General features: G+C 44.5%; 1 protein-coding gene across 1 annotated transcript; it reads right to left on the bottom strand.

Moving 5' to 3' along the window:
- Positions 1-17678: 17678 nt before the first annotated feature.
- On the bottom strand, positions 17679-21337 carry LOC311367161 (non-selective voltage-gated ion channel VDAC2-like). The gene is made up of 9 exons (XM_084485999.1): positions 21236-21337; positions 20795-20866; positions 20645-20694; positions 20352-20504; positions 20193-20245; positions 19817-20044; positions 19383-19533; positions 19204-19261; positions 17679-19105 (listed from the first exon to the last, which is right to left on the bottom strand). The coding sequence occupies exons 2-9, from the start codon at positions 20859-20861 to the stop codon at positions 19014-19016; spliced, it is 852 nt and encodes a 283-aa protein (XP_084342125.1). The 5' UTR covers positions 20862-20866; positions 21236-21337; the 3' UTR covers positions 17679-19013.
- Between the last annotated feature and the right edge of the window lie 702 nt (positions 21338-22039).

Raw genomic sequence — 22039 nt, 5'->3', positions numbered from 1 at the left:
GCTGTATTAACGAACCAATCAAGGGATTCCTGGTGGTTACATAAACGTTCGACGCGTTGAGTAAACCTTCCTCGGTGCTTATGTACTCTGGAAGCGGCCGCCTGATCACTGTTTACAGATTCAAAGAAAAATAGATGACCTTTATGTGTGCTCAATCCAGCGAGAAGTGTGTCTTCCATCATCTGGAGAAACCCGCTGGTTTATTTTCGTTGGAGAATGGCGCTGTGCTTCTCCAAACAAGCACTGAATTCATCATCACTCCATCACTTCCTGCCCTTGACAAGCAAAGTAAACCCCGCAGAAACACAAAAGTTAAAGCTGTTTTTCCAGAGAGACCCACACCACTCATTGTAGGCCATAACAGGGTTCAATAGGTCCAAATGGCTTTATTTTTATTGTACGTGCGTGCACATTTGTGTGTGTGTGTGTGTGTGTGTGTATGTTCTTTCATTTTCAAAATGTATGGATGTTTTCTGAAGTAAACGAGAACCACTAAGATAGAGAGAGCGCAAGGGGTTGTGATTTTTTCCCCTTTAAGAGACTGTCAACACAGAAAAAAGCCACGGAAAAGAGCAATAGCAAATGAAACAGTGGGCTCTTGTCTGTCATCACTCAGCATGCCCCTATAATTTACACAGCAGTGACAGCGGCCATTTTGAAGTCCGTCAAAAGGAGCAAACTTTTTTGTCTCCATACGTCTTGCTCAGACGGGAAGGAGGGGGGGGGGGTTGACTACTGGTGGGGGCTGGGTGATTAATGAGTTATGGCCTTATTGTGTGGAGGTGGCTAATTAACTGCAGACTGACTGAAGACACGCTATGAGAACCCCTCTGATAACCCCCCCCCCCCCCAAACCAAGCCCCTCACACAGACCTTGGCATGTGGAAGCTCTTACTGACAAATTTGCGAGAAGCAGGACCCAGCGTTGAGTAAGACGAATGGTCTCCTGGAACAGTAAACAGCCTTTAATTTAACAGTATTTAAATGTATGACATGCTGGCATTGTGCGCTAGCCGCTGTTCGTGCTCTCTGGTCGGGGAGCGCGGCCAAAGTTTCCCCCCGCTGTCGGGTTAAAATTAGGCTCGGCATATTCATGGAGGGAGTTTCTGGGCACTGGGGCTGGCCGACATGTGTTCTTTGCCTCTTTGAGTTTTCAGCAGCCTTCACGCTGAGTTATGCGAGACAAACACGGTTCGTTTCTCAGGTCTCAACGACTTCACACAAGCTAGCTTTGCTAAATAAATCTACAAGGTGCTGATGGAGTTGAAACAGGCTCGAGTTATTTCAGTTTTTCTTTTGGCGAACAGGGAAAGAGAAGTTAAAATGCTATGTGATCGGCTAAATCAAGCTAGCATTGGGAGGCCACTGAAGCTAACCTTATAAGCCAGTAGCTTTCTACAAATCATTTCATTTAATTGGAGCAACATTCACCAAATATACACACAACTCCTCATTCTATAATTATATTTGTTAACATATTGTCGTGTTTGCGGTCATGTCGACAGGACACCTTAATCAAGTTACTATCGAGCTAGTGTGCTTCACCCGACGCAACAGTTTTACTGCCAGATTTATAGCCTTGACCTATGGGGGGAAATTAGCTGAAGGCACAACTAGGTGCTATTTCTTAGTCCTGAAAAAAAGAGTCACCACCAGGTCTATGAAAAAAGAAGAAGAATTCAGCAGTCCCCTAAAAATGCAGAAAAACCACCACCATTTGGAGCTGAGATAATGAAATATGGATAATACCAGCTGGCAGACCATTACAGGTGATGGACATCTCACTTTTCAAGTCATATATAACAGACTTCATTAATATACAGAAGGGCATGCAGGATGGAGACTGCCATCTGGTTAAATCGACAAAGTAATCTACAGCTCGTGATTAGGTCTCAGGAGCAGAATTTCTCTTTAATCTCTTCCCAGCTTAAAAAAAATATATCCATCTGCACCAATGTGGCACATCATTTTTCTTCAGGACGAATGAACTTTTCTATTTTTTTTTCCCATGATCCAAAATTAGATCGGCAGAAACCAATCAATCCTGTCACGGCTTCGGAAAAGAATTGGGATTTCGATTTAATTTCTCTCCTTCTTGTTTTCACCGTCAACCCTCGGCCCTCGTTTCATTTGCAAGACCGGAACGGTTGGAGCTTTCAACCATCTTTCCCATGATGCATGGCGGGGCAACCTGAATGCCGGACTTGCGATGAATATGAAAAAGTTATATTTTAATAACGCAAAACTACAATATCCTGTAGGATTGCTACGTGGACGCCAGCGGCCACAACCGACTAGTGGGAGCTCCACCAGGGAAAACTAAATCCTGGGGAGAACTGAGAAGAAGATTTCATCAATATTCTAATTTTAACAACCAAGTGTACCGTGCCAGTTGGACTTGCTGATTTTCACACCGGACAGCGGAAAGTGTGAAAGTGCTACCGAGGTATTGGAATAATGTTCTAATATCCGAATATAAAGCGAAAGACGGATATTTCGGACATCCCATGTATGGCAATTCTTACGACGGCTACCGTTTCCTCTAATGAATTGAAGCCTTCTCAGACTGATGGGTGTCTCGCACCTTAATATATATATTTTATTGAACTTCAGGGATATCACTGGGATGTTCAGACAAAATGTAACCTAACCTTTGACCTTTGGTTTGCAAAAATATGCAGAAAAAAGAATTACGATAAAAAATAAGAAATGTAACACTAAACCAAACCCCAAAGCCTTCAAATAATGCATTGAGATTCGAAAAACCAACCTAACGAAGAATACCAGAATATGTGAAGCAGTAACTGTAATGATAGCACTCATAGCATCTACTATAGCATAGAAACGGCTATAGGTAACCCTCGTTTCCCCTCACATGGCACTCCAAACACAGATACTAATCCCTGGTCTTCTGCTAGTGACACCATAACAGCAACCTACACGACTGACACACAAAAGAAAGAGACACACAGACGGAAGAAATGACTAGATAGTCATCCGGTCTTCAAATTACTGACTCAACAATTGTCACATGTCAGGCTAGCGATAAGAGCACCCCCTGCACACCCCTCCATTACAGAAGCGGCGAAGCTTTCAGCGCATGACAAAAGCGAAATGGCTCCATGTTTTGTTTTGTCTTTTCTCTTTCGGGGAGACCTGTCTGTCAGCCGACTCCAAAGTCATAACAAATCAGCAGCACTCAGCTGAGTCTGAACATTCAAGACGTCGGTGGGGGGGGGGGGGGGGGGGTGCCTGGGGTAGAGGGTTGGTGGCTGGGGGGGCTGGGGGGTGGGGGGTGGTTGGAAGAAGACGGATGACCTGCAGGGGTCTTTGAAGTGCTCTGGCAGTTCAGTTGGCTGCAGCCGCACGCTGACAGAGAAATATACACAACAGAGCAACCAATAATGAGAACATTAAACATTCCAGCCACCTGACAGGCGGATAAAAAAAACAAAAAAAGCCTGGCCCACTCGCATCAATCATCTGCCGAGACACAACCTTATTAGTCCCCGGCTGATACTCCCAGTAACCCCGTGGGTCGGGCGTTGCAGTGTGACTCCACTTAAGCACTATGAAGAGTGGGGGGGATCCGGGGAGCTCACTCCTTAATTCCTTAATTCTGACCGATATAGACATATTAGGCACTGACAACCCCATGAATTGGTTGAACAAATGAAGGACAGAGAACGAATTGGAAAGCCCCCACACACACATGGTTTATTCTTTAAATAATGTGTCTCTGTGGATCAGGAGAATAGAAGAATGTACACATTGTAGCTCGATCATATTCCGGCCTGTCCGAGTGAATGTACTGGTTAGGAACATGAACATATTTCCCCCCATATGTTTATTAGCCTGCCTGCCTGCCCTGCAAAAAAAAAAGCCCCCCCATCTGTATTAACGACGGCCCTCGGGCGCTTAGAAGCAACATAAATACTTCCAGTGGAGCCAACGCTAATGTAAGGCTATAACTCAAAGGCCTAGATCTCTACGATAAACATATAGGGTTCCTTTAATGTGCCTCTGATGAAGTTATGAGTCTTACTTCCGTATCTGTGCAAACGTTGTGCTCAATGTCATGTTTCCTATTAAAGAAGGCACCATAAATTCTCTGTTAGAAAAATATTATGTTAATTATCGGACTATCGTACAGTTGACCCGTGATGGCGGCAATTGGCCGCGTTGTCGACACTAAGTTCACTCAGTGGCACTATGACAGATGAACCGTGCAAAATTACATTTCCGTTTCGCCTTCGCACCTGTGGGACAAACACAAAGGCATTTGACAGATGGACGAACCTAAAGAGAAAAATATATAGCATATATATAAGCAAGCATATATATATATATATATATATATAACATCTAGGGAAGTCGCTTAAGCTAGCTCTCAGCTATGCTAGCAACTGTTTGTAAAAGGAAAAACAATAACACAGAAAGAAAAAAAGCAAAACCCCCCAGAGTACCTGAGCCTGGTCTGCATAGTTCCCAAGCCCTGAGGATGATGAATGGTTTTCCTAACCCTCTGGGACTGAAGGCCTAAATGAGGACAGAGCTAATTGCCGTGCGAAATACTTTGGCATGAATAGCAAAAGAAAATGCAGGCAAGCTGTGGCCAAAAAAAGGCCCCAGTTGCTGCGCAGCAGCACTCTTAGCCGGGTTTTGCTTACAAGAGTTCACTTGGCGTCCATAAATCATTCACCTCTTACAGCTGAAACTGCCCTTAGTCATCAGCATCCAATAGACTGAGTGACAGATTCCATCCTGACTACATTAGCCCCCCCCACCAGTTCAAACGAGGCTCCTTTCCTTAACTCTCCTACCATCTCCAACCTCACAGGAAATGAAAACCAGATGGCTTGAGATTGCTGCGTGTAGCATGAAGTCAAGCTTGCATGGAAGAAAGAGACACGAAGAAAGAAAGAAAGAAAGAAAGAAAGAAAGGAAGAAAAAAAAAAGATCTCAGCATATACATCGTTGAGCGATATGACGGGTCAATATGGCAATATTAGGTACCCTGGGTATACGATACGCTTCAAACTCAGAGCTCAACTAAGGCTTAGCCCCGAGCTATAATACATTACTCATTTTAAACTGTCAAAAACTGAAACGGCATTTGTAGTGTATGTTACACCCACACAGGTGCCAAGTGTCTATTTTCGGTTTGCTATAATAATAGTCCCTTGTCCAAAATATGATTGTACTCTGTTCCAACTTCCAACTAAGGGAAAAAAGCTAAATCAAGAAGGCCAACGTTTCCTTATGTTCTTTGGGGTGCTAGCGTGGTACCAGCACATGAATAGCCTCAGTGTACCCTTTACTGAAGTTTGGCTAGAATTTGGTTTGCCAATTGTTACAGAATGTCAATGCGGGTAAATGAGGTAGCGGTCAACACTACTAACTAACTAACCCACCAGGGATCCCAAGAACTTACCCTGAACCATCCATCAGACTAAACAACACAGGCCCTCCAAAAAGCTGCCACTCGCCCCTCAAGCGTGGACTATTTGCCTATTGTTTTATGAGCAAAGGCTGGTGTTGACGCATTTTAATTCAATTGCAACAACTGGAACGCAATCTGTTCCTGATTTCGGTTTCTCCTTTGGCTCCAGCTGCAGCCAGCACTGTTCTCACAGCTAATATATTAACTGGTAAACGGTTCACCAGATGTGGGAGTGTGTCAGTGGGGAGGCCCAGCGCCTATACGCCGGAGGGCCGCGGCCGGGTTCTTCAGAGCGTTCAATATTTACTGGACCAGATCAGAGGCCAACAACACAATCTCCCCTCAACAAATCATGTTTTACATACGGGCATAACTCAAAGCATGCCCCGTCGACCGGCCCAGAGACCTCTTGCGTCATCCTGTGAGTTGTGGAGATCATAGGAGCCTCCTATTTCATACTATACCAAAGGGGGAGAGAACATGAGGCTATTTCTTTTCTTAGGAATTTTCGAAGGGGAAGCAGAAGCCCGGTTACGGGAGATGTTGCATGTGTTTGTGTGCGTGTGCGTGTGTGGTGTGTGCATGCGGATGAGCCTGTGTCTGTGCACGCAGACTTGTGTTTGTGTTAGTGTGCATGCGTGGTTGTGTGTGCATGCATGCATATGTGTGTGTGTGTGTGTGTGTGTGTGTGTGTGTGTGTGTGTGTGTGTGTGTGTGTGTGTGTGTGTGTGTGTGTGTTCCTGTGTGTGTGTGTGTGTGTGTTTCTGCTTGTGTGTGTGTGTGTTCGTCCTGCAATCCCTGGTGGTGATGATCAAAGGCTGGTGCTGAGGGCCCCGTTGTCAAGGGAGGACATGGATGACATCTCCCATTCACAGCGTGCCTGCTCCTCACGTCTCACATGCGCTCTGTCATCGCACCGCACAACAAAGAGAGACGGCCCCTGAGTTATCGTCCGTCACACAGCCGCCCCGTCAGGATGAGACAATGCGCTGCCAACGCCAGGGAGACTGTTTGCAACACAACTTGACAGCACTTAACCGATTAAAATGAGTTTCTGCAGGGACTGAGTACACCACTTCAGCACCGTGCTCCGGGGTAATTCGTACTAATAAGTGTATCTTAGTCATTGTTACGGAAAGGAGGAAAAGTGTGTAGGCCCTTTCCCATTGGTGCAAAGAAATACACCCACTAACACCCACTCACATCTGGCTTTTGTCTTTAGTGGGAGAGGTTACAATCGGCATTCGTTCCCGGGACAAATGACTCTGCAGTAGTCTGGGTATTTATCGTCTCCAGCTCCGATCGGCGGTAATGGAAACATGACCGCCGCGTGGACCCGCCCCTCTTTCGGCTCGATGCTATGACTCGGCCTGACGTTCCAGACTTTGAAGCGTAGATAGACAGGAAGGAAATTGAAAGAGACTGGATAAGTCACAGGTTTAATAGCCAAGTTACCAACATAACAGTTTCACTGGCCTCCATCTTGCTTCCTACTGCTTCCGGCGCATTTGTAACGTCGAACATGACACACTTGAACATGAAAAAATACAAAAAGGCATACTAGTGTACTGCCAATGGACTTTGGTGGAAATTTTTGGACAAAAATGTTGATGCTATTAGATATGCAAAAAAATGAAATCGCTTTACTGCTGATATCTTTCAGGCAGTTTGTTTGTTTTAGAAAACATCTAAAAATATCTTTCTTGGAAGCAAAGATAAACCACAAAACAAACCACCCGATTAATTTCCAACAGTGTGCACAGCTTTCCCTCCAAAACGAACACAAGCGTAGCCACGAGAGCTAGCAGCCCCCGACAGCCCCACAGCCAATGATTGCTTACACAGGAAAAAGCATGCGTGTAACGTCAGCCATCCACCGCTCTCTGCACATCATCTCCCATGGCCTTGTTCCCCTCCACTCGACCATCAAACCGTGTGGCAACAGCCACACGGATATACACGTAGTGTGCACCTTACAGTAGACCTTTGACGAAGCAGCCCCTTCTTCGTGGGGTTGGCGGGTGAGGTGTGTGAAACAGGATCTCCCCCCCTTCTCCGTGATTACACTGTATCCTGCCTGCTGCTGATTTACCGTGACAACCCCCACCACCCTCCCCCCAGCTGAGCCATGTCGTCAGGTGCCACAACGTGCGTCCAGGGGGGGGACACCCGATCCGGCTCACGGTTCCTGGTCACAACCTTCTCAAACAGGCCCACGAGACGCCCGGCGAGAACGCTCATTACTAAATGTACAGACAGGCGCAGGGCGCTGATGTGACACAGAGACAGACCCCCAGCGGCCACGTCGGGAGGGCCCGGACGAGGACGTCTTCACAGCTGCGCATTATCCCCGCCGTGCATTATCCCCGCCGTGCATTATCCCCACCATGCATTATCCCTGCCGTGCGTTACCTGTGCTGTCACAGCTCCCCCAGGTAACGTGGGTTAATACAGAGACAGGGAAGTATGTAGGGCTGCTCGATTATGGGGAAAAAAAATCTTAAATCACGATTATTTTGGTCAATATTGAAATCAGGATTGTTGAAATGATTATTTTTTTTGAGTGTGAAAACATGATGCATTTATTCAGCATTAATCTCCGCAAAAACACTTTGTAACTGAGAACTGAAAAACAAAAACAAAAACGTCTCAACTCGATTATATAAGTTTGGTGATTGTTTGACCCAAAAATCGAAATCGCGATCACAATTAGATTAATTGCACAGCCCCAGATGTATCCCAGTCTGTGCAACCGTGCATTGGAGTACGGATGCATTTCTCAAGTGAGTGGTTTTCTTCTTTGGGGCTGGATGGCCTCGCCCTTTTTGTACTGTCACAGCAGGTAAGGATTCAGGCCGTTGAGGGCTCAAGACGGTCACCCGTGACTCCCGACCGCGGCCGTTCCGGGGCCAGGTGCTGCTGGGTTGCAACAGACGTCACAACCCTGAAAAAAGATCTACTCCAGCTCTACAACACGCTCCCACCACCACCGTCACATTTGGACCATCAAGCGGCACAAGCTCCCTGCCAAATGCTTTTTATAGGGGTCGAGTGTCTAGGGCCATGGTTGGAGATTGGGGGTCCGAGGCGAATTCAAGGGGGGCTCCTGGGCTTCTTGTGCAGTTCTCAGGACACGAGCCAAGTCTCTGGAAGTTGCCTGGAAGCTGGGCTGTCAAAGGCATGGGATTCTCTGTATAAAAAAAGGATCAGGTTTTTGCATGAGGCCTGCATGCCATACTCCCGTCCGGTCGATTTTTGTACGAGAGCGACTTAATCGCTGCTTGTCACTCGGCGGAGTCATCGACTCGCACGCCAGTCATGGATCACAAGTCTGCCACGGTCCAAAGACAGCTGACACCTTCTTGGCTGACGTTGCTCCATTGCCTGGCGTTTCTTTCTAATGGCGACGGAGCTTAGGGTTTTTCAAATTTAGACAAGCCGGAAGTAACTATCAAACGTACGTTCAGATTTTTTCAAGATCCTTCTTAGAAATAAAGGAGAAAAAAATAACTTGGCTGGTCCTTCAATAAGCGCTGTCTTAAAAAAAATGTAGCAAATATTGGATTCACCTACATCCTAATACCTTGAAAATGTATGTGTGCCTGGCGGGTATATGGTTAAAAAAAGGACCTGGTCGTTCTTCTGGTATCTTCTAGGCTCAGCACCTCGAAACCTGAAGGGAGGCATTATTCAGAATGAATAGATTATCAGGCCGGGGCATAAATGACTACATAAAACTGTTAAGTAGCCAGACAGTGGTAGCCAACAAGATGAATCACTGGCGTTCCTTCCAGATTGGATTTATTTTGTCTTTAATTTCCCCTTTAATGACTCACTGGGAACAGCACTCTTAATATATATCGCCTGTGTCCCCAGATTACCAATGACTAATGAGGATTCAAAACGGTCGTTATCTCCACTACATTATTTGAAAAACCAATAGTGCCACTGGGCATGAGCGGGGAAACATTCCCGTTTTATTCCAACAGCCAGCCCAGAGCGTTATCGGTTATCTGCCCTCCCCTCGTTGGATCCACCGTGTTTTGAAACGCACGCCTTGTCACAACATCAAGGTAGAAGACTGGCGTTTATTTGAGCCGAGTGCACCATTAAAATTTGTATTAATGAATTTTTCATCGCCGATATTATTACTCTTTAAGATAAGTGCAGGGCTTTGCGTCTCCCATTCATCAACCCGAATCCACTTTCCCTTCACCAGTACATTTATTATCCCGCCAACTACATCTAAATTATTAAAAGCTTGACAACGCGGGCTCCAAGGGTGTGTTGTTGCCTATTTTCTCCACAGAGGATCGATGTTCTCCATTAGTGGGATAAATTAAGTAATACTTTACCCAGGCATGTTTTCAGGGGAGGTTTCCCCCCCCCCCCCCCCCCCTCTGCCCCCTCCTTGGCCAGGATGTATTTTTTCTTAGTGGAGAGCTCCCAAAAGGCACTACTGTGAAGTAAGAGATATAGCTCATTTTAATGAAAGAGTCCGGCCTAGTAACGACCGCCCTGATTCATGTGTTTGTAAAGGAAATCAATCCGGCATCAACTAAGCACAGGGGCGAGATATTTTGCAGCCGTAACTCTTGGCCGCTGGATATGGCTGCTATATTTACGGAGCAGTGTGTTACAGTAAATCCATGCAGAGTGAGAGCAATAGAAAGCTCAAAGGAGAGCTTCAAAAAAGCACAAAAAAAAAGGAAACAACCTAGCCAACCGTACACACAGGGCAGGGACAAAAGCATTGACTCTGATGACCAGCTCTTCGGGAGGACGTTAGAGGCAATGCTTTTTTGTGTTTCACATTGTCACTCAACGCCGGCTGCCCTGTCAACCTGTTTCATTATTTACCCCCCCGCCTCCCCAACCACCAACCCTCGATCACCCCATTTGTAATTCAACAAAGCTGAGCACACAGCGAGATGGCACCCGCGAGACGACTTGATTTTCACGATCGCCAGTGCTTTTTTAAGACCTGCCCGCGGTGACCATAAATACACTGCTATGCCTCCCGGAGAAATGATTAAAGAAGAGGTTTGTGCAAGTAATGCGCCGACCTGCATGGCAATATTCTTGATTCATGGGGAAACCAAAGTTTAGAATGTACCCGGGGGGCCGTCCGAGTCTCATCTGTTGGGCACTTTTACACCCCACCAGGACTCCACGGTTGGGCTGTATTTCTGCATGTTCTGGGCTGCTGCCGAACCAATGAAAGAATCCAATGAAGCTAGCCGCGGCGCGGTCGTTCGCTGGGTTTTTTTGCAGCGGATGCCAAATATTGTAACTGTGAGAGTATCCCTAGGACTAGTTTCGCAAAAGGATTCAAGATAACAGGGTTCAAATGTGTCTTTTTATATGCAAAAAAATACAGAGAGAACATGAGTTATGGTGATAACATTCAAGCAAATCAAGCCTTTCCCCAGTCTTAGCTCTTCAATGATGGATGTGTGTTGCATAGTTTATGGAGCACTGCGTGTTTTTGAGATTAGCTTCCCATCCAGAAGATGTTTGAGGTTAAAAATCAAGATTAAAATGTATTACTCACTCGGATGCGATGCGTTTACAAGGATCTTACAAGAGAGTAATCGCATTAGCAGCGTTGGTTTCAACATAGGCCAGCATAAATATAGACCTACTTTTTTATTTCAATATTATTCCTTTTATCCTCCTGTGACTTTGGTTAAACATTGCTAGATTTGAACAAGAAAGCAGTATTAAAGAATCAATCAGGATTACTCACTGTCAAAACTGTTACCATTTTGGCACCTGCTTACCCCCCTGCATCCTGCCTATAGTGAGACTTCAATATGGGGGGTCTGTATGCGACTGCCTCTAACTAAACAGTGGTGCTATACATAGAGGTGAAGCATTGCCCTTTACTTCTCCACGCGATTGATATATGGCAGCCCCCTGACACAGAGAGGTCTCTGAGCTGTCTCCCCCACACGCCCGCACTGGCAGGCTTGTTCGCCTGTCTTTCTGTTAAATTGCCCCATTTACACAGCAGGCTGCTTAGTTATAGCACCCTTGCTCTTCACCGTGTGTGTGTGTGTGTGTGTGTGTGTGTGTGTGTGTGTGTGTGTGTGTGTGTGTGTGTGTGTGTGTGTGTCTGTGTGTGTCTGTGTGCGCGTGTGTTAGAAGAAGTGCAAATAAACGTTTTGGAAGGGTTTGCCTTACGATACGTAAATATGCCCTTGCTAATGGCTCCTCACATGAATCGCTTAATGGAATCCATTGTGTCAGGGCTTTATTAATATACAGTACGTGTAAATGGCCGTTTGATGCCAGAGGCCACAGAGGTTTATGTACAGTATCGTCTTCTTAATACCGCTCCCACGATCCGAGGTTGCCAACCTTCCAGAGTGCAAACATCACTCAGGAGAGATCTCGTCGTTGGCAGTGAACAAAGACGGCAAAGGAAGGCGATGTTGCCTTCATTGCGCCGTGCTATCTGTTGTGTCACCGCCGCCCCGCCGCCTCTGATCACTAACCGCATGGCGGGAGATGTGTCCGTGACATTTGTCGCGTGGCGTCGGACAGCCGGGCTCCGGGGGGGCCGAACGATAAGTGGGCCCCTGCATACAACACATCCCTCGTACGCGGCGCTTTCCGCGTAACATTTTAGAGTCGCATTACCCGGCCGTACGGTTGCTCCCGGTCAATAACGAGATGATTGGCTGGCGCTGACTTCGCTAGTTAGCGGGACACCGTTGCGCTTGACATTTATCATGGCTGCTGGGTTCGTGAACTCCAGCCCGACAGCCACGGAATCATTAAATGTGAGCGTCGGCAGCTTTGCCGGAGCTCGGAGGCATGACCAAGTGTCTTCATGCTGGAATGAATGACTAACTTCCACTAAGCTAAACACACATTTCTCTGTTTAAACTGGGACACGCTGGGAGGGAGATGCTCCTGGGGATGGGAACCACGACGGCTGTTATAACAAACAGATTATTGGCTGTATCTGAATTAAATACCAATATTCAAAGAGGATCCTATTTGTTTTTCTTTAGACGGACACACGATTCCTGTTTTAAATAGCGGCATTGCAGGCCCTTGCACCTTTGGGCTAGTACGAATGGCCCAAAGGTAGAATGTCTGCCCTAACCAGTTTACATAAAGCATCCTCAAATCGATGACTCTCCGTATAGTCAATCTATTGTGCTGATACACGTACCCAAGCAATAACAAAGCAATGTTTTCATAAAGAAAAGAAAAAAAGGCTGTGGTGGATTTTGAGCAAACAAGCTAAATTACTGACCCTGCAGATAGGATCACACGATCAGCCCCTAACTGTGTCAGGAATGGAAATATAACAATCAAAGGCTTATTTAACCGATCGAAACGAAGCACGGAACATATGGCCGGATTACGCAACACAAAGCCCACCCCCTGCCCCCCATCCCCAGCTTGTTGGGAATAGGATAGTCAATAAAAACATTGCCACCTCTAGGTGAGGAGACGAAAATCAATACCTAGAGGACAAAGAACCTGCAGCCTTCACCTAATTCTCTTATCACTGTGATTTAGGAGGACACACAGGATGTTAAATAACTGTAAATCCTTATCTCGGACTACACGGGAGGTTTACGGCGTCTCAGAAAACAGAACGTCCGCGGCCCCCGGACCGGCGCGACAGACAATTTATAGCTTTATTACTCTTGGTCTAAAAACCGCAGAGAAACATGTAATTGAAAGGAAGAGATAGCTGCTCTCAGGCGCGAGGGGCTAGCAGGTAAAGGGCGCGGGCGTCATCATCATCGCTGCAGCCAGACGCATCACAGTGACAGTTTTATAGCCGCGGAGCAGGGCCCTTGTGGGGCTTCTTTGGAGCTCCTTCCTGAATGAATAAAAAAACTAATAAGATCCAGTTATCTGATTCCACTGTAGGAAAAGCCGGATTGAGAGCGTTTAGTTCCGTTTTGTTATTTCTGGGGGTTTATATATTCCTGTATGTGTGTGTGAGTGAGAGGGAGAGATTGTGTGTGTGTGTGTGTGTGTGTGTGTGTGTGTGTGTGTGTGTGTGTGTGTGTGTGTGTGTGTGTGTGTGTGTGTGTGGTCTGTGCATGAGTGTGTGTGTGTGTGTGTGTGGTCTGAGCATGTGTGTGTGTGTGTGTGGGTTCGAGAGGTCACCAAGAGGACTACTGGATTTGAAGTCATGAGTTTGTGCTCAAACCGACCAGAGTCATATTTTAGCCCTCAGTGACAACAGACCTATTGTTCTCCCCGATAAGGCCCCTATGTGCACAGTAATTGGAATTAAGCAGGGCATAAGTCACCGAGAAATTGGGTGACAGCGAATCAATAGTTAGTGGCCAACCCACAGGGGCCATTAAGAGAAGTGGAACCCCTTTGTTTGTCCGGGCGGTGGGGAGAGTAAGTGGGTGCTTGGGTTGGGATTAACTGTGTAAACTAATGACACGGCGAGCCTTGTAACTACATTGAAACACAGTGTACGCGGGCGCCCATTGGCTGGACGTCATGACACACGAGACACAAGCGTTTACGGCTTCGTGGGGTTAAAAACCCTTGCATTCGATCCCTACTTTACAGGGAGAATCCTGGTCGTGTGGCTATGAACGGTGATTTGTTCAGACGGGTTGTTATTTTGCTCACAGTACAAGTAAATCTATTAGGCATGGCGATGGTAGGACGTTTTAACCCGGGCTCTCTGAAACACAGTCTTCCTTCTGGGGGGCATATTGTGGCATATGCTCTCACGGACGCCGGGATGTTAAACATGTTCTCTTCATTTACAAAAAAAAGGGAGAAAAAAAAAAAGACCCTGAGGCCTACGACTTGGGTTGGAGGATAGAAATGCATTAGCCTTAATCTTAACAGTGTTTCAAATGATTAGCCGGAGCATGTGACAACTCCAATAAAACAGAATCCCCCATTTAGTTCTTAAGGCAAATGCATATTGTGGCCATCGCCGTGAGACTTCCCCACTTAATGCACCGATGATTTGCGATCGCATGGCATCACTCCTAGCCCCTTAACCCGCGACTGTACAGCTGAGCGATCCATGTGTCACTGATAGCCAAAGATACTCATTTGTTTATCGCCGTGGCAGCACATGCATTTTCACAATTAATAAATTCCAATTCGTCGGGTCCTGATTTAATTATGAATTATGTTAATGGCCGGCGTGATACATTTAGGCCTATGCATTATGTTGAGTTCCATGGCATTGTGTAATGTGGGCAGCACACTGTTGTAAAGAATGTACATTTTTTAACAGACAAATGAGAACTCATCTTACAACTTTGTATAACTCCCTGGCTAATGGCAAAAAAAAACATTAATTTATTAATTAACTAACGATTAATGAATATTAGAAAAGACAATGAAAGAAATTTAATGGTGCATATTTTCTTTCGATCTGAAGTTTAAATGATTTCACCTTGTGATAGTTGTAGACCTATATGATGAGTGTAACCAGTGCAAGTGTCACGTTATATTCAACCACATCAGACCCCTACCGTCATCGTACGTCACATGCTTCCCCCCCTGACAGAAAGTGGCCGCAAAATGAAGAGCCTGTATACAAGGAACACGAGGCATTTGGTGATACCAGGACGTGAATGAGTTGCTGTAGAGTTGTGTGACGGTGCATAGGTTCCTATAGCCGCCATTAGATTGTGCCACTGTTCCCGTTCCCCACGTCAGACGTGTAATGGACATCTACATCCATTTTTTTCAGCCCCTTTCTTCTTGTCAAGATGATGTAGCGGCGGGGAACACAGAGTATATTTAGTTTGAAGAGGGCTGTCTAATCAAATGTCAGGCTGCACTCTTTGATGGAGTCATATCGCTTGCTCGTCTGTCAATCAAAGAGAAAGACTGCCGCCAAAGTCAAATTCAAGAGTATGAAAAAAGCATGAGAGTTACACGACAAGCTGAGGTGTCAAGTGGCTGTGTGGGAAGGCCGGCATATCTCAATGACACCGTTAAAACTTTTGTTCACAGATTTGTCAAGGTGCTTCCTGTTGTAGGCCTATTTGTTCTTGTTGTGGACTGCAAGAAGAATATCTGTACTCTGCTGAAGTACACATAATTTATCTTTACCAAATACATATTATTATCATTTGTATATTATTAGATTTGTACAAACGTACAAATGTAATAGATGCAGTCAGAAAAAAGCTGTAACCTATTTAAGCAGAGGAAACGCACAGCACTACAGTTCACAGTACTATTACAGTGGTGGTTATCTGTGAAGCAGTCTACAGCTGGTAATATTGCCAAACACAGGAAAGGACCATCTGATAGCTAGACCATGTGAAGAGATACGGTCATGTGTTCGCGTTTACTCACACAAGGTGGTGATCGTACATCAAGACCTCGCTTCACACCTCCCCGGCTCAGAGGCAGGTCTTCCAGTCTCAAGAGATACTCTAGCACCTCCTACCGGACAGAAATGGATGGTGACAACCAAATGCGGGTTAGTGTCCTGTAGTTAGCAAGCGCTTATCAATTAATCAAATGAGGATGATATGCATGAGTGATGAATGATAAAATAGTTTGTTATAAAGAAAACCACACCCCGTCAACACCTACCGGGTCAGGACTTGTTCTCTTCAAAGATAACACCCGATTATTTGCTCGCTTCAAGTTTTACGTGACAGAAGAAATGGTCAGGGGTGGCTAAAATATAAATATCATGGACGTTTAATCTAGTTTATTTCGTTGTGTTGGCTTCGATTTCTGATTTACTTCGGTGTAATCCCGGATCCGGCAGTCATAATCGTCTAATGCATTTTTTGTGAGACAAACTTCGGTGTATTTCGAATGATTCTTTTCAGATAACATTTCCATATTGTTGTCCAATGCTGTCACGGTTAAAATCCAATAGTACCCTCTAGTGGATATATTAACTATTGCATATCCGGCTCCTGTTCCTCTTGTAAATCAAATCAATAATTAGACTCTATTATCTCCCAAAGTGGGAATAATTATAGATGCATGCTGCTGGGACTGTTAGTAAACGGATATGCCAAACTGATATGGCTACGCCTATAATGCATTCGGCCTCAATCACTGCAGTGGAATAGAATGGGAGAATGGGAGCTAATGGGTGGTAGAACTATAATTGCGATGGGCCTGCGATGAATTTGTACATCAATTAACCTCATCGTAGGCCTTTTTGCTGTTTCATAAAAAATAAAAAAAAGTATATCACTGTGGCCAGACACTGTGTTATTGTTGAGTTTAAGCGTGTATTGGTTTGTGTTCTGTATATTTTATTTAAACATATTCTCTAACTCACTTTGCACACTTACAGAAGTACTACCAGAGCCCGGCTACGGTTGGTTGCAGTTCCATTAGAATTCCACTGGGGATGATCGCATGAGTGCAGATTGAATGTGGGTCTATGGGGCTAGACAGCTAAATGTATCTCTTTCACCTGCTTGTCGTTGAAATATCGCAGATTTTATTGTAGATTCCGTTAGATAAGTTCAATTGACTGATTGCGAGACTCCTCTTGATAGCATCTGAAGCTGAAGCTGAATCAGAAACATTATCTTAAGGAGGACTTTGTTAATTGTTTTTGTTCTTAATTGTAATTGTTATTTCATTAATTGTTATATATATATTGTGTGTGTGTGTGTGTGTGTGTGTGTGTGTGTGTGTTGAACGGATTTTTAGAACAGATAAGTGAACTTAAGAGTGTATTATCTTAGCCCCCCTTTTTGAATGTGACTTTCAAATTACTTGACAAAAAATTACACCCTGGAATTTGAGGGGGAAACCCCGTCGACTCCCATCCCAGTCATCTGCACTCACCGGCGAGCGCCCTCGCATGGACAGATGTGTTACTGCAACCAGTTCAGAAACCGGAAGTCACCGGAGTGCCAGTTCTCTTAATAAGACGTTCTCTGGTACTACACAGCACTCAAGTTAATCATAGTCGCTCTATCATCGCTCCCTCTAGTGGAGGCTTGATGAAACGCAGTTAGCCTTACCCAGTGAGATATTTGGGAAATGCTGTCAGGTGCCAGCAATCTACACAATATGAACACCCTGCTATCGTACCACGACCATATGGCAAAACACATGATAAAGTTTCATTGTCTTAGGCCTTACCTGAAGAATGTGATGGAAAATATCTATTGAGAATGAATTAAATGGTCTTCTGCCATTCTGACGATTTGCCTAAACAAAATCAACCCATCAAAACCCATATCCTATATATTTCACCTGAAGTATTACAAAGACAACAAGGACAGATCGATAATTTTATTTCAGCATAAACACAATAACTTTCTTCCTCACTGGTGTTTAGTATACATCTACACATAAAGTGGCTTCAACCTGATATTCATTTACTCTGTATGTTTGGCAATATCCTGCAGGGTGCATCGTTTTTGGTCAAATGGAAGCCAGAATTTAAGACAAAAAATAGGACTGAAAAGTAAAACTAACCATAGCAGTCGAGTTTACACTCTTCAAAAGTTCAGTCAATCATGTTCCAGCTTCTAACCCAACAAACTCTTAAGAGGCAGGACATCATTAACAGTGTGCATATGATAAATGGAACAGGAGGTTCACACAAAAAAGGTGGAAATGTGCAAAACAACAGGTTAAAATCCCTACCATGTTGTCACAAAAATATTTAAAAATGTTTTGGAACATCAAAACTATGGTAATTTCGACATCCATCTATGAATGATAATTATACACTGCATTAAACACAAAGTGGAACTCAAGTTAAGGAGCAACTTGCAGGTTGTCCATAGCAGGGTCGCTGTTTAATGAGGGGAAAGTATGTATTAAATCTGTTTTCTAAAGCTGGACTCGTTTTTGCAATGCAACGTGCACTTACCTTAAAGGGGACGGCTTGTAATGGCTAATCACACTCACACCTGGTGGTATAATATGTCCCCTTTAAAGTTACTAAAAGGTAAAACAAACAAGAGCTTAATTGAATAGTAGAGCATAAATTAAATTTCCTTTCCTTTCCTTTCCGTATCACACTTGGTCATCTATAGTTGTCGGTTTCTTGGATGTAAAATATTATATTAAACATTATTAAAGGCCATGGCCCATTATGGTTTTCCAGCTCCTCATTCTCAAGGCTCAACATTGTGATACTATCTGCCATCCAGCATACCTAGCTGTAATTCAAAGTCTAAAACAATTTACATGATTTTAAACCAGCTTTGCGACTTTAAGCACACATGAATTAATGAGTAAGTTAAACCCCCAAATCACTGTTTTCAGTTGGTGAACATTTGTGTCATTTGTGACCTCAGAGACCGCCCATGTGTGTCTGTTTTTTCTAAAACCTATACGACTGCTTGGATTTCTCATAAATTCATCAGCGGAATCTCTCCTGCTACAATGGGGGTTTACCAACCTTTAACTGGGGGTGCCAAACTGCATGTTGCACTTTGTACAAGATTTGCTAAATGCAACACAGGATACTGAACGAAGAACTTAACGAACAAAGGGAGGTGCAAATTTGACCAACAGTGCTCTACAACTGGGATTCCCATAACTTGGAGAGAGCATTTGTTAAAAGGGTAGGAAACAAACACAAACACATGGCCAAGGGGTCTCATGCCTCCAACTCCAGCCCCAGGCCGAGCTTGTGACCACCGGCATGGATGCTCTTCCCGTCCACCAACGCAGACAGAGTTAGCTTCATACCTGGACAAGAATGTTAAGATAGTCAACAACAGTTTGGAGCCAACGAGACCCAACAGCATTGCTTGCGTACACAGACACAGACACACACACAAACTTACCAGGCCGCAAAGTTTGGGTGTAGCCGAATCCTACCAAGCTTGCGTTGTTCACCTTAGCCTGCAAAAGTACAATATTCCAAAAACATTTTACTTAAGAACTCAACACTTACATATAACATACATAACTGATAACTGATGCAAGTGAACTTCAACCCAGACGAATGAAGGGAGACACCCACCGAAAGGGAGGTGTTGGAGTCCAGTTGGTATTTGGCTCCGATTCCAAAGCGGGTGCCGTTACTGCCGGCGGTCCAGGCCAGGTTCACAGCGGTCTCCAGCTGATCGTTGACCTTCTGATAGATGGTCCCCGCAAACTCTGAACCGTCGTTACTGAAAAGACCATGGGTGGGTGAAAATGCGACCAAAAAAAAGAAACACATGAGACTGTACATTCTGGCGTCAAAATTGAATAGATGAATAAAAGCTTTGATTTTCACTATCTAGCATCATGTTGTACATTGGACTGACATGTGTTGGATTTATTGTGTAGGGTGGGCATAGTGACACTTCGTCACATTAGTTTCTTACAGCATTCCAGGCAATAGGGTGTGAGAAACCGATTAACTCATAAAAAAGGTTCTTGGTTGTGTGTGTATGCCTTTAACAAACTTACACATTGGTGTGCAATTGGAAGTCACTGGTCTTGTATCCAATGGCAAAATTGCTCATGGTCAGCTTTGATTTGGCCGTGTCGAAAGCCATCTGGTAGCCAGCCAGCCAGCCATCGTAGCCTGTGACGCCTGCTCCATGGATCATTGGGCCGGCAAAGTCCAAGTCCACGTCAACGCCCAGGTTGATGTAGTCACGCTTATACGCAGTCTTCACTTTTCCACTCTTCTTGCTGCACACAGGAAACGCAAGAACATAGGAGACTTAATTTAATGAAATCAATACAAGCTGACTATTCCAAATGTGTGGGAGGGAGGTTATTTAAAAGGCATGTCTCATCATGATTTTGCTTTCAATTATTGTCATTAAACGAAGCTTACCCACTGTTTGGTGAAAACGTAGTGTCAAATGTAAGTTTCAGGCCCTTGGTGATCTAAAAGCAAATACAAATCATTGAAACATTAGTTACACTTAGCTGTACATTCCATGAGACAGTTTGAAAGGTGACCATATACACGATGCGGTCAATCATAGGTTACCTGATCTTCAACGCAAATTTCTGTTCCAAGCGTGTTGTCTGTCGTCCACTTTTCCGTGAAAGTCAGCCCATATTCGGCCCATTTGTACTTAGTTTCCAGGCTTCCATTGACCTTGCTGGTGTCCGTGTTTGACATACCGGAGGTTTTGAATTCCTAAACGTTATTTCACATTCAGTTAAACATTACGGACAAAATGTAGGTTTATATAAAGCGATATATATACATTTACATTTTTCGGTAAATAATAGGAATAAACATAACATATTTTGACAGTATGGCCAGAATAAACTTACCACTCCACTGTCAGACTTTGTCTTAACATCCAGTTTGACAAGTCCAAAACCTGCAAAGACATTCACAATTGAAAAGAACGCAAGGCTCACTATTCAAATAACAGCCAGCGATGAAGACAATTATTTGCATGTGTTTTCCTTGTTTATTACCATAGCCTTTGTTGAAGACATCTTTGGCAGATTTTCCAAGGTCGCCATATGATGGGGGGACTGACATTATTGCTGAAACCAACAACCAAAAAGGTTTCAAGGATTTTGACCAAACCACACCCCTTATTTACATTAGTTAGTCTACAGTTTATAATAAGGTGAATAAAACGTACGTATACGCATGTATACTACATGCATAAGCAGAGTGTTACTAGTGCATAAATGTACATTGCACCCTGTCCACCACTACATACAAACATTACCATCCCCACTACAATCAGCCCTGTCAACAATGTTGAGTCGTACTGACGTTCTTCTCGCATTTAGCAGAGCAGATAGCCAATGCCATCTTGCTAACCATACAAGCAGGTGGGATCACAAACGTGCGTTTGCACGATAGAGGTTAGCATTTATAAATCACAGCAAAGGTCAAGAACTTACCAATGTGCAGGATTACTTTAACAGCCCTGACGAACGATCGTGAAATGCAAATCGAGAGACTTCTACAGCTGTAGGGCGACGTGAAGGAGACACCGGTCCGCAACACCCGGTTTACCTAAAGGCTACAGGACCCCCAGATTATAGCAGTTCGTTTATGCGCCTGTCTTTAATATAGCCGTCAAGAGGATATATTCTTTCTTTTCAGTTGTTAATAAAATAACCAATCCAAACTTTGATTTTAAATATTCCGATAAAACATGAAGACGTCCATCGTTAACGTGTTCTGAGTAAATACTTTTACCCGATTTGCGACCGGCTAAAAGGAAGGCCCCTGTATCACCATGGTTACCATTACGTCTAGCACGGCTTGCCGGTATGTGACCCGTGACCTGAAAACGCCGCAGCCCTGCAGGTCAACTTTGCTCCCTCTACTGTCGAGTGAACCAGACGCATAATGCCAGAAACACTATAGAAGGACTAGAAGGCCTAGAAGGACTTTGATAATGCGTGTGAGAGACCACATCCATGCCTTTATCAAAGCAGGTATCAGTTGTGGGGAAAACTACAGTACGGGTCCCCATGAGGGACATTCATCGAGATACATTGATACAGCAGCATCAGTAGCTGTGAGATATTACTTATCTAAGCAGACAAATGCAAAGACGTAGTAGGTGCAGGAGCACTGCAGTGTTGACTCTTAGTTTAAGTAGTTTCGTTCATTAATGGTAATGTATTAATGGAAAGGACAAGAGCATATGAAGAGGTCATAAACTTATGTCTGGCAGAGGATTTGTGTATTTTTAT

Source organism: Micromesistius poutassou, assembly GCF_964030765.1.
Source record: "Micromesistius poutassou genome assembly, chromosome: 21".
NCBI classification, from domain to species: domain Eukaryota; kingdom Metazoa; phylum Chordata; class Actinopteri; order Gadiformes; family Gadidae; genus Micromesistius; species Micromesistius poutassou.
This window is presented reverse-complemented; position numbering and strand designations above follow the sequence as displayed.